Genomic DNA, 13,041 nt, shown 5'->3' with positions numbered 1-13,041 from the left:
CATATTTTTATTAATATTGTTTTTTTTCAACAATTCTATTGTGATGTATTATTCTATTGGAGAATTGCTGAGTGATCAATGTACCCATTAAACTTTCATCTTTCAGGGTACTTTAAGATTAATGTGTAAGACTCAGTCCAGTGAATTTGCCCAAAACATCTTTCTGCTGCGTTCAACTGCTTTTCAGATTTTTCTTGTTGCGGCATTTGGTATACGCTCCCTTTCCCATCCTGCCTGTATCAATTTTACATTGGCTGGTGAGAAGTTACATTACTTTGTGTCTGAGTTGAGTCAGACCAGCCATGGACCGTTTCTACCCTACAGATTTCTTTGATGAGGAGTCAAGACTTTTGGTTCCTAGCAGTACAAATCTAAAATCTTTGTTTGTTTAAACCCACATCTATTGAACCAGGCATGTTTTTTTGCTGTTAACCAATTTGAGATACACTCTTCCCAACCAATTCAGGGAATTTTTTGTGTGTGAGGATCAAGGTGATGGTGATGCTTGGATGGGATATAAGCTTCTGAGTAACTAAGGATGAAAGGAATGGAGTTAACAAGAACATGAAAACAGATCCATTAAAGCCAACTGGTAATTACATGATCAAGGACAAAAGTCCCATAGAACATTGCCCCTAATCTGCAGTTTTATTCAACTTTAATCAACTACTTCCTACATCATTCCAAGATGAGCACTTATTCCCCCAATCTCTGCATCGATTCCATTGCAATTCAGTGGATTCTGCAAAAATTGTTCAAAATTAATCAATCTCAAATTTATATATACACAACTAAGGAGTCTGCAAGCTATGTAATCTAACTTACGCTTCACAGTTGGTGTTCAAGGACACCGGGAACCCAACTTTGATATTGCAAACCGCAGGAATCTGGCTCAAGAACTTGTCCTGAACGCCTGCGAACGCCTTAACACCATTCTTCAAGCACCGGCAAATATTCTTCTTATCATCAACTGTTTTCACAGTTCCAGCAAGCTGTTGGAGTCCAGAGCAGCATGCTGGAGATGGCTTCGGCTCTTTGCCGGTGGCATACCCCACACATGCAGCTGCCTTCATGTCAACAGTGCCGCATGGCACAGTTGCTTCACTAGTGCTGGCTAGGAAGAAGATGACAGCCAAAGAGAAGAAGATGTTCTTCATGGTTAACTGTCAAAGTAACTGTATCAACTAAATGAAGAAGCTCTTGGAGTTGGAGGCAGTTGACTTGGTGAAAATGGGGTTGGGGCTGATGGGGTTTGTATAGATGCCTATGGGGACCTTGGGTTATGGGAAGTTTGAGCTTTCCAATGTTTGGTGGATAAGTTGCAGATGTTTCATTGAAATTGATGAATGGAAAACAGTGATCTGGATTATAAGATTTCCCCCCCTGGTGTCTGATGTCTTGGAAACTGAATTTCAGGTCATTGGGCTTCGGAAAGGTTCTTACTATCTGGGTTTTATCCTTCTGGTTTGGATCATTCACAGTAAACTTTCAGGTTATTTCTCAAGTTTCAACCAACACTCTGTAGTAAAATTTCTAAGACACCATTGGAGGAGAAGACTGGAGAGCATTATACTGTGAACTGAATCAAGGGACCATCTCAAAATGAAATAAGAATAAAAGTCACTGTCGCACTACCCATCTGTCAAATTTTTTAAAATTTTAAACTTTTAGATTTTTTTAACTTATTATACTGGTAAGATTGATTTATCTTTCCATGGAAGTGTTACATTATAGATTGCAATCACACATGGGCTCAGGTAGCAGTCATGTTAGCGAGGATAGATTAAGGATTCGAGAATAATGATCAACTGTATGGACATTTTGCTTTCATATCCCATTCAGGTAATAATGAATATAAGAAGGGTTCAAATAGAATAACTCTTACTTTATATCATAAATACACCCACCAATAATCTCTTTGCACCTGTCTATTTTTTCTTTTTCATTTTTTCAAATAAAAATTACATGTTAAAGGATAAAAATATTCTCTTCTTCTTCAACCCTACACCAACCTGAAACCTTAACTCTCCTTCCCCTTTTTCTTCCCTTTTTTTCCTTCTTTCTTTTCCTTTCCTTCCCCTTCATCAAGTTCAATATTTTCCTTCTTCAAACTTTATTTTTAAAATATTGAGAGAAGGGAAGCCATGACCACCAGTAGAAGGGAAGGGAAAGCTGGAGGAAAGGGAAGGACAAGACAGAAGGATTACGATTAGTGTTTGATGTGAAGGATACAAGGGCAAAAATGTATTTTGATTTTCAATTTTATTTTGGAAAAAAAAAAAAAAAGAAAAGAAAATGAGGGGGGTGTGGAGAGTGACAATTTCCCTAATATTATTATCCAAGAAGTTTTTCAAATTGACCTTATTTAATAGAAATTCTTGTAGAATACTATTATAGGTTGAAGTAACACTACTTACAAAAAAAAAAAAAATAGGTTGAAGTAACATGACTATGCTAGAATTTATTATCAAACTTGGAAAAAGCCCAGTTGATTAGGTTTGCTGTTACATTTGGGAGAAGAGGCAGCAACCAGTCTATAGATAAGGGTCAGCAACAAAGCAGATATCAAGTGAAATTCCTGACCAAATTGGTATCATAGAAAATCAAGTAAAATGCATAAAAAGATCAGGGATATATAGCATTGAAGGTGAGGCAAGCTTTCATACAAATGAGTGTTCAGAACATGCATAGACAGCAGATCAAAGCAACATGGAATATAAGAGCAAGAACAGAAATTACATGTATAAAAATGTCATAACACTATACTTACTATGCTGGAGAGCACAGATACCAAGCAATGCAGCAAGAAAGAACATCGAAAGAAAAAAGAAAAAAATCAATTGACATGCTTGCTAAATCAAATATAAGGCAAGGATAGCAGGCAGACCCTGTAGAACCACAATAAAAGATTGCATTTACTTCAGGGGCATTTGAAATTAAAACATGGGAACACAATAGTTCTCTAACCAAGAAACAAGTTAACACCAATAAAAAGCATGATGAATGGAATCTGCCAATACCCAGGTTTAGGCATTGTGTCAAAGCAGCCGCCATGTACCATTCAATCCTGCCCCAAAAGGGCTAAGGTATTTGAATTACCTAGCAAGCCTATGCAATTTCACTTTCCAAAATCATGAAAACTAGCAAGATGGATTATAAAAAGACTACTTCATCCAGTAAGAGCATTTCCTAAGCCATCTGCATGAGGGAAAACAAACCTACAACATAGTTTAACGATAAACAGCATCAAACATCATACAATTGGTTTCAGATAATAAAATAGCAAGAAAAACAGGGTCCTAGAGTCATTTTGACCTGGAAAACCCCTATAAATACAGTAGGGAAGAAAAAAAAAATCAGAAATTACACTATCATAGGACTAAGAAATAGCCATTCATACTTTTGTTCCTCAATGGTATCAGAGGGTATAGCAGTTGGCAGCACAAATATTGCAAGCCAAGACTACTGCAACTATGAATCCTGAGTGTACCACTTGATAGAATATAATGGACCACGTTAAGAAGTACTCTGAGATGGAGAGCTTCAACTCTTCAAACTCCAAGTCTCAAGCTGCTGGCCCTGACAGTGATTTCCATAGAGATATAAATATCAAATAATATACTTTGATTTTAACATTTCCAACATTAACAACTGGAGGCTGCAATAATCAACCAAGGTGCTGGAAAGTGATTTCTTTAACTCTCTTGTATGACAAGTAGATGTGAGATGCAGTCCATGTCAGTCAAAGAGATCAATGTCAAGCTCCTACAAAAGTAAAAGGAGAAATTACTCATAAAACATAAAGACTTAAAACTTCTTTCAAGAGCAAATTATATATATACAGAGAGAGAGAGAGAGAGAGAGAGAGAGAGAGAGTCACCAAGTAGAACCAGCTCTAAAGATGCAAACATCAAGCCATCCATGGGTTTGACAGTTTCTATTTCTCATTCCAAAATCTGTCTATGGAATTGAAGGGGTATAGAAGCATCTGTTGACAAGTTGAAGAACTTATGGAATTGAATGCAACTTCCCTTTGTATGAGGAACTGAAAGCAGCCTGAAGGATGATGCCCCTCCAATTCCTGAACAAACTTGAACTGATGGGAAATTCCTCACAGTTACTAGAGTCAATCTCCTCAGAGAAAAGACTCATTGGATTGTCAAGTTATTGGGTCTCAACATCAAGTTCCAACTTAATATTTTGCTAATAAGTTCAGGCCAGATGGTACCAGACTTTTAACAAACGTATCTGAGAATGGTGCAGCTTTTTTGAAACCTAAACATGAATTAATTGTTTAGAGGTGAATCTTGAGCTGGATTCTTTCTTCATTCCTCAAGCTTCGATAAATTAGATCAGTCATCTCTTTTTCCGTGGCTGCAAGAATTATGTCAACGAGCTATCCACTGGAACAAGACATTCCATCATTTACAACTACAACTTCATCATCAACCATCCTACTATTATCATCAACCATAAAGGCTTGCATCCCATTCTTATGCTCAATCCAACTATAACCTGGATCCTTAACTACCTGATTGTAACTCATCAGTTCTCTAACAGCCTTGGCATCATCCCATCTTCCCAGGGAAGAATAGATGTTGGCAAGAAGCACATAAGGAGCAGACTTTTGGGGATCCAAGCGAAAGAGCTCCTCTGCTGCTCTTCTTGCTAAGCTCACATCAGCATAAACTCTACAAGAACTGAGCAAAACCTCCCATATGATTGGATCGTCTTTACATGGCATCTTATCTATAAGAACTTCTGCTTCATGTAACCGACCAGCTCTGCCTAAAGAGTCAATGATGCAGGTATAATGATCTACAAGTGGTTCCACTCCATGTTCTTGCTGCATTGAATTGAATATTTTGATTCCTGTGTCAACCAATCCAGAATGGCTACAAGCGGTTAAAACAGCAACAAATGTTATGCCATCAGGTTTCTCACCTGATCCAATCATGTCTTCATAAAGAAGAACAGCCTCATCCCCACATCCGTTCTGTGCATAACCATGTATCATTTCATTCCAAGTGACAGTATTTTTACCAAGCATCATGTCAAAAACCCACCGGGCTGCATCTACATCACCACATTTAGAATACATATCAATCAGAGCACTCCCCACAAAGGCATCATTCATGTATCCTTCCCTTGCTATCTGAGAGTGAACTTGTCTGCCTTGAGACAAAGAAGATAGTTTTGCACAACAACTGAGTACAGTAGCATATGAGAATTGAGAAGGAAACATCCCCTTTTCTCGCATCTTCTTGAAGAAAGTAAAAGCTTCCTTGTCTAGAGAATTGAGCGAGAGACCTGCCATCATAGAATTCCAGCAGACAATATCCAGTTCAGCTATTCTGTCAAAAATACGCTTTGCCATCTCAACCTTCCCACACTTTGAATACATGCCAATAAGTCCACTGGCAAGATATATGTCAGTATGAAAGACAGCCTTTTGTGAGACAGCATGGACCTGTCTTCCACCTTCCAGAAGCATCATCCCTGCAAGTGAGCTCAGTATAATTGCCAAAGTAGTGCGATCAGGGTGGACACTTCGAAATTGCATTTCCCTGAAAAGTTTTACTGCCTCCTTGTGGTTCTCATTCTGGGAATACCCAGAAAGTATAGTGTTCCATGAACTCAAGTTTGGGGATGACATCCCATCAAACATTTGGCGCCCAGCTTCGATATCACCAGACTTTATGCATGCCACAAGCATATTGACATACGTGATCTCATCTGGCTCGAAACCATGATACTGCATTCTCTGCAGGTACTCTATGGCTTTACTGCTTTGGGATTTTTGGCCATACCCAGCTATCATAACATTCCATGAAACAACACTGACTTCGGGCATATTAACAAAAATCATCTCAGCACTATCCATGTTCCCATTCTTTGCATACATATCAAGCAATGAATTATTTAAATGAAGATCTGATTCAAATCCATGTTTAATTGTGAGACAGTGCACCTGTTGCCCATGCACATCAGATGAAAGCACATCATTTGAGTCATGAAGACCAAATTCCCCACATCCTCCTCTGGAACAAACACCCAAAACGCTAGACAGTGAGACAGAATCAACATGAATTCTATTTCTTAGCATCAACCTAAACAGTCTGAAAGCCTCGTTGACTTGATCACTGTCTGCCAACCCACCCATCATCGCTGTAAAAGAGACCTCATTAGGTTCTGGCACATCCCCAAAAGCTTGAATTGCATCCCCAATACACCTACACTTAGCATACATGCCCAACAACGCATTACCCACATATATATTGTTATCAAGACCAATTTTAATAGAAATCCCATGACATCTCCTACCGCACTCTACATCAACCAATGCACCACACGCACTCAAAACACTAGCCAAAGTAAAATGGGTGGGCACGAATCCTTCCCGACTCATCCTGTAATAAACACCTAAAGCCTTCTGTTCAAACCCATTTCGAGTTAAGGCACTAATCAAAGTGTTCCACGAGACAATATTCCTTTCGGGCATTTCTGCGAACAACACATGAGCATCTTCTAACTTACTAACTTTACAATAAGCACCTAGTATAGCATTCCAAGTATAAATGTCCCTTTTGGGCATTTGATCGAACAGGCGGCGAGAAGCATCAATTGCATTGCATTTGGCATAGAATTCAATGAGACGATTGGAGAGGAAGGTATCGTCAGAGAGACGTGAGCGGAGCATATGGGCATGGATGAGCTTGCCTGCTAGGTGGGCTTTCTTGTCTATGCAAGTCTGCAAGAGACTTGCCAAGTAGGTTGTCTTAGTTTCCATTGTTAGCGCCAAAGATCTTTTCAAAACAGGGTCAAGACCAATTTCAATAGCAATTCCGTGGTCCACTTTTGGATCAAATTATCCCCACATCACATCAACTGGAAAATTTTATTCACAAGCTTTCCAGTTCAAACCTTTGATGAGATTCTCTTTTTCTCGTCTTTGAAGTCTTTCTTTCTTCGTAACCCCCTCCCTATGTGTCGATTGAAACCCACTGCTCTCAGCCAAACTCTTATTCAATTCGTTGGTTTTTGAAAGAAAAAGGAGCGGAAAAGAGAAGAAAAGTGAAAGAAAAGGAATAGGCAAAGAAAGAAATATATAGGCAAAAGAAAAAAAAGAAAAGAAAAAGGAAAACATATTTAAAAAAAAAAAAAAGGGAAACATATTTATTTTTAATTGTTTTAGGTTATTTTAAAAAATAATTGTATAAATACGAAAAACATTAAAAATAAGACATTAAATATAAAAGTTATTTTAAAAAAGATTTGAGGTTGTCAAACAAGCTTTTTGTTACGAAATATTAAGGAACAATTTTTAAAAATTATTTTCAAAAACTGTTTTTTAGAATTGTATTTTAAAACACTTATCAAAAGGAGTCTATGTTTGTTTGGTAAGGATGAAAATGGGATAGGTTTTTTTGTACTACCCATCCCCATCTCCTTTCTAATGAAATAAGTTTGAAATTTAAATTAACGGTGTGGACCCCGCATTTCTGCTTATGCGTTTCCCACTCGATGACGAGCTTGATTTTAATTGGAAAAATGATTTTTATTGATTAAGAAAATGACTTGGAGTCGCCACTTATTTTTGTTTTATTTTTAAAGGGTAAACAAAATAAGAAAGAAAAACCCTAAGTGTGACTCCTTATTTTGGAAAAGGTGGTCTGTGGAAAACCGGATCGGGTTCGGGGGTCAGGTTACTTATCGGGAAGGTACGGTAAAGACCGTAGCACCCCTCTAAGTCCCTAAAGTCGGGTCTCTACTAATAAAATGAAGCTGACATGGCAATCAATGAGAAAATCAATGAATACCCGAAGCGATCATGCACATATGGGAATCAAAACATGTATAAAGAATGAGCAAAATATGAGTGGATACATACCTGGTCCTCCGGTCGTGGATGCGCTATCATGGAACAGGATTAGTGAATCACGAATAGATAAAGTTATGCGCATGTCAAGGAACAGAATAAATCAAACAAGCATGGTAAATCAATCAATCAATCAATCAATCAGTCATAAAATCACATATGCGGGGCCCCCACCAAAGCCCGATTAATCTTGCCTGAATTAATCTCGCGAAACCCATTATTTCGGAATTATGAAGATTCATCATTCTTGCTTGTGTGAAAAAATCAAAAGAAATAGAACATTATTTAAAAATCGAAGTGGAATTAAAGCTATTCGAGATAAAACTGGATTTTTGAAATTTATTTGAAAATTAGAGTCCCGAAAATTATTTGAAGATTGGAGTCTTGAAAAATTAAATTTAAGAATTGGAATTTTGGATATTAAATTTGAAAGAAATTAGAATTTTGGAAATCGGAAATTAAGTTCAGAAATTGGAATTTTGAATAATTGTTTAAAATGGAATTTCAAAATAAATGACTAAAATAATAATAATTAAATAGATTAACGTGAATTTTGGAACTTTGGAATTAGAAATTAAAATCGGAAGTGGAAACTTTAATGAATAGTTTAAAATGGAATTTTAGAATAAATAAATAAAATAATAATAATTAAATAAATTAATGTGAATATTGGAATTTAGAAATTAAATTTGAAAGTCGGAAATTTTAATGAATTGTTTTAGATGAAATTTTAGAATAAATAATAAAATAATTAAATAGATCAATGTGAATATTGGAACTTTTGGAATTAGAAATTAAAATCGGAAGTGGAAACTTTAATGAATAGTTTAAAATGGAATTTTAGAATAAATAAATAAAATAATAATAATTAAATAAATTAATGTGAATATTGGAATTTAGAAATTAAATTTGAAAGTCGGAAATTTTAATGAATTGTTTTAGATGAGATTTTAGAATAAATAAATAAAATAATAATGCCAATGAGAATAATAAGGATTAAATAAATAAATATGGAAATTGGAATTCCGGAAATTAGAAATCAAATTTAGAAATCGGGATTTTGAAGGATTACGTGATGATAGAATTTTAAATAAATAAATAAATAGATAAAATAAAATAAATAAGAAATAAAAATGAAATAATTTATGCCTAATATAAAAATGGTAAGAAATAATTCATTAAAATGGGATTTATTCAAAATCAAGAAATAAAAAGATGAAGAATTAAGACCCTGTGAAAATGAGATTTTCTGTAAATCTATTTTTAAAAAGTTGCATGGGAGTAGAGGAGTGGAACACGTGGGTTCCAAGAGTGGCTCACTAAAAGTGGCAATGCATTTCATGAAAGAAAGAAAAAAAAGGGAATGGGGCCCACGGTTAAATCATGTCTTCTTCACCATAAGTAGCACAATTATCAAAATCAAATATTGACTCATGTTGCCCAAAATTCCTCCCTGCAGTCAATTTTCACCTATTTGATTGTGCAAGTAAAAAGCCAAACCCCGGCAACCTCAACACGTGTCTCCCCATTATCATTTGGAGTAGCAAAAACACTTTCATAACTTGTCTCTTGCCGGAGCTCTTTCTTTAAGCCAGTGGAAACGCCATTCACGATGCCTTCAACCTCGTATGTTTGCTGATTTTCAGAAAGAGCGTCTGAATAACTCTCAGAAATTCTCTCTTTGCTGCCACGAAAATTCCTTTGGTGCATTCTTCAAGCTCGGAGCGTCCTCGGTGCAAAACCGAAGCAGGTGGCTTCCATTGTTGCCTGCTGCCGAACCCGCCGGAGCCACCACCATTAATGGAGTTCTGTGTTCAAGAACCATCTGTTTCGGCACCTTTTGAGGAACATACCACAACCCAACCTTATCAATCGCAGATCTATTAAGCTCAATGGATTTCTGGAAGCCCTCAATATCATTGTTTGCTGCTCAAACCTCACTTGCAGGGTTGCCACGAGTGATTCAAAGAAACAGGCTCATCCATTCAAACCAAAACTCAACACCCTCATGGTTCATCTCGTTAAAAACAGAAGAAAATGAAAAATAAAATAAAATAAAATAAATAATAAAAATAAAAATAATGATTGAAAACCCATTTCATTGTTTCACCCATAGGCTTGCAAGAGGATGGAGAAACCAGGGATTCATACCAAAAACAAGGAAATAAACTCGGAGATACCTTACCATGAAGCATAAAAACATAATCAAGTCACCATTCAATCAAACCAAGAAGAAAAGAAGAACATAATAAGGACCCTAAATCCTGAGCTAGCCTGGAAATCAGTGAAAAACTAAACCTATGACCCAATACTCATTCACAAAAACAGCAACGATACTTAGAAACAAAATGAAGACGGTAATGAATTGAGTCCATACCTGAAGAGCCTCCTCACCGGCAAAAGGAATAAAATATCTTTACCGAAAGTCCCTCCTCCCCGGCAATGAAAATCCCTCTGCCTCTCTTGCTGCCCCCGGAAAATATCTTCCTCCCCGGTAGAAAAAGTTCCCCCCTGTCTCTCCTGTTGCCATCTTCCTCTAGAAGCCACTACCAGCTCCACTATTCCCTCCATCAGCCAGCATGGCGTCTTTGACTTCCACCAGCATGGCCCCCTGCCATCTCCATGCCGTTCATGCAGCTTGTCTCACGTGTCAGGAAGGGGTCCCCCCCTTCAGCCACTCCTCAAAGGTGGCGGCAAATCCCCAAAACAAATATGCATATATATATGTATATATAAAAAAAAAAAACAAAAGAGGGGGTCTACAAACGGGTTTGGGATAACTTTAGGACTTTTTAAAAAAATTCAAGATGGGTTCGGGACATGTTTAGGTATTGCCTTGTCTACCCTGCCCTAATTATATATAAAATTAATTTTTATTTTTTTATTTTTAATATATAGATGATGATGATGATGATGATGATAATAATAATAAAATATTTATCAATAAAATAAGTTATAAAAAATATAATAATTTAATTATTTATAAAATATATTTATTTTAATGTATTTAAAAAAATTAAAATAATTTTTAAAATTTTGAAAATTTTCAAAAAAGAATTAAACGGTACATGGCGGGTGAGTATGAGAATTTCTCATACTTGCCTTGTCACACCCAATTTAATTTTTTAATGAAATATGGATGAAAATGATTTTAAATAAATGAGAGAGTTGGGATGGGAATTGACTCGTCCCAAACCCGCCCCATTGTCATTCCTATTGTTGGATGACTATTTTTAAAAATAATTATAAGAAATATACCTTGTTTAGTTTTCCAACGACAAATGAAAGAAAACTAAAATCAATATAAAAATAATCTCTAGCATTGATTCTTCATAATTAATATAATAAAATTATTTATAATATTAATTTATAATTGACATGAGTTTAAAATTAGGTGATTTGACTTAGATCGACATTTTAAAACTAATATAATTAAATTATTTATAACATTAATGTATAATTAAAACAAGTTTAAAATTAAGTAATCTGAAGAAAATTTAAATGCAAATAAAATTTAGCATAATCATTATTTATTGGTGAAGTTGAAATGTTTTCAAAAATGAAATTAAGCTAGCACTTGATTCCTTTAAAAATAGATGCATTTAAAATGCACACACATGTATTATCATTTTTCCAAAAATCTAAAGGAGCATGTATAAAATAAAATACAAACATGCTATCCTAAGAAATGACAAGAAGCATGCCTGCAAACTAGCAATGACAATGACATAATCATACTGCACAAGTACTTCTTTTCGGTTTAAGTCTCACCTAGAAAACAACTTATTGAGTTTATTTTACATGGATTGTGGGATCAATTTCGAAGGAACATAACATATTAACACAAGGCTGAAAAGACAAATGAATAGAAAAAGTCCAACCTATCGATCATACGATTGAGCCATCACGGGAATTGGTGCAAGCTATCTGAAGAAAACCTTATATTATATCTTTTGTTTTTGTTTTATCTTAGTTTCACGTTTGTATAATAACTCATTGGTTTACGTCTCCGAGCATCATTTAATATCCGGTAGACTTTATATCCTTAGATAGTAAACTTCAAGTCCATTTATATCTAATTCAACTTATATTTTTTAAGCATAGGACTTTAGATCCTAATGCTTTTATAGACAAATTTAGTTTTTTCTTAATTGCTTCTTTTCACTTTGGCCAAGTATTTCCACATCAACATTCTTGCACAATTTATGATTTGAAATATATATATGTTCAAAAGAAAATATATATATTAAATTAGCTCATAACAAAATAATTTTACAAAGTCTAAATTTGTTCTTTGTTTAAGGTCAAAAGTCTAAATTTTACATCCAATACAATATGAGATAAGGTATATATTGCATGCTATAACATATCTTATCTCATGCATGGTTGAACATGATATATGATAAATAATGAGATAACTTATTGATCTTCTCTTTTTATATCCCTTTTAGATGGGATATAATAATCCTAAGTTTATCTCTTTTTCTCTCTCTATGTATATAAATTTTCTTTTTTTATATTTCTGTAATAATTTTTTTATTCCACTTATTTTGCAAAACGTACAAAACATTTTGATTAAAAAAATTAAATTTTTAGTTTGAAAAAATAAACAACTAAATAATTATATTAGATGTATAATACAATCTAAAATAATACTTATTTATAATATAAGTATTATTTAGTATAATATTTAATATATACAAAATATTTTTACATATTTTATAACATAATATAATATTTTTATTTATAAAGTTTAAATATTTCAATCTTGAATATCATCAACAAGGAAATAAAAAATTACTCACGGAGTGTTCATTTGATACACTTTTGGTTTAAAAACAAAAAATGATATTTTTTATATTATAGAAGCTACTATTAATTTCTCTTTTTTTTAATATATATAAAAGTATGTTCAAACTATACCTAAATTATAAATTATAAATTATAAGATGATTTTCCAAAAAAATACTTAAAATGAGAGAGATTTCATTTATTATTAGATATTGCAATATAATTTTTTTTTATCTAACCTACCATCCAAAGAAAAAGAAGAGACAAATAACTTCCCTTGGTGTTAGTGGTGTTTGATTGTTTAGGCTTTCTCATTGTATTATTTTTCGAAGATCCTCGTCAATGGCCAATAAAACATTGCCTAAGGTTTA

The 13,041-nt window shown here is 34.5% G+C and overlaps 2 protein-coding genes across 2 annotated transcripts; both read right to left on the bottom strand.

Annotated features, from left to right (window-relative positions):
* Positions 1-553: 553 nt before the first annotated feature.
* On the bottom strand, positions 554-1,684 carry LOC117924289 (non-specific lipid-transfer protein C, cotyledon-specific isoform-like). The gene is made up of 2 exons (XM_034842889.1): positions 826-1,684; positions 554-742 (listed from the first exon to the last, which is right to left on the bottom strand). Exons 1-2 carry the CDS (start codon positions 1,155-1,157, stop codon positions 733-735), a joined length of 342 nt encoding a protein of 113 aa, XP_034698780.1. The 5' UTR covers positions 1,158-1,684; the 3' UTR covers positions 554-732.
* Positions 1,685-3,203: 1,519 nt separating this feature from the next.
* On the bottom strand, positions 3,204-7,042 carry LOC117923372 (pentatricopeptide repeat-containing protein At4g20770). The gene is made up of 2 exons (XM_034841629.1): positions 3,881-7,042; positions 3,204-3,765 (listed from the first exon to the last, which is right to left on the bottom strand). The coding sequence occupies exon 1, from the start codon at positions 6,788-6,790 to the stop codon at positions 4,397-4,399; it is 2,394 nt and encodes a 797-aa protein (XP_034697520.1). The 5' UTR covers positions 6,791-7,042; the 3' UTR covers positions 3,204-3,765; positions 3,881-4,396.
* Between the last annotated feature and the right edge of the window lie 5,999 nt (positions 7,043-13,041).

The sequence above is a fragment of the Vitis riparia genome, chromosome 10 (assembly GCF_004353265.1).
Source record: "Vitis riparia cultivar Riparia Gloire de Montpellier isolate 1030 chromosome 10, EGFV_Vit.rip_1.0, whole genome shotgun sequence".
Classification (NCBI taxonomy): domain Eukaryota; kingdom Viridiplantae; phylum Streptophyta; class Magnoliopsida; order Vitales; family Vitaceae; genus Vitis; species Vitis riparia.
This window is presented reverse-complemented; position numbering and strand designations above follow the sequence as displayed.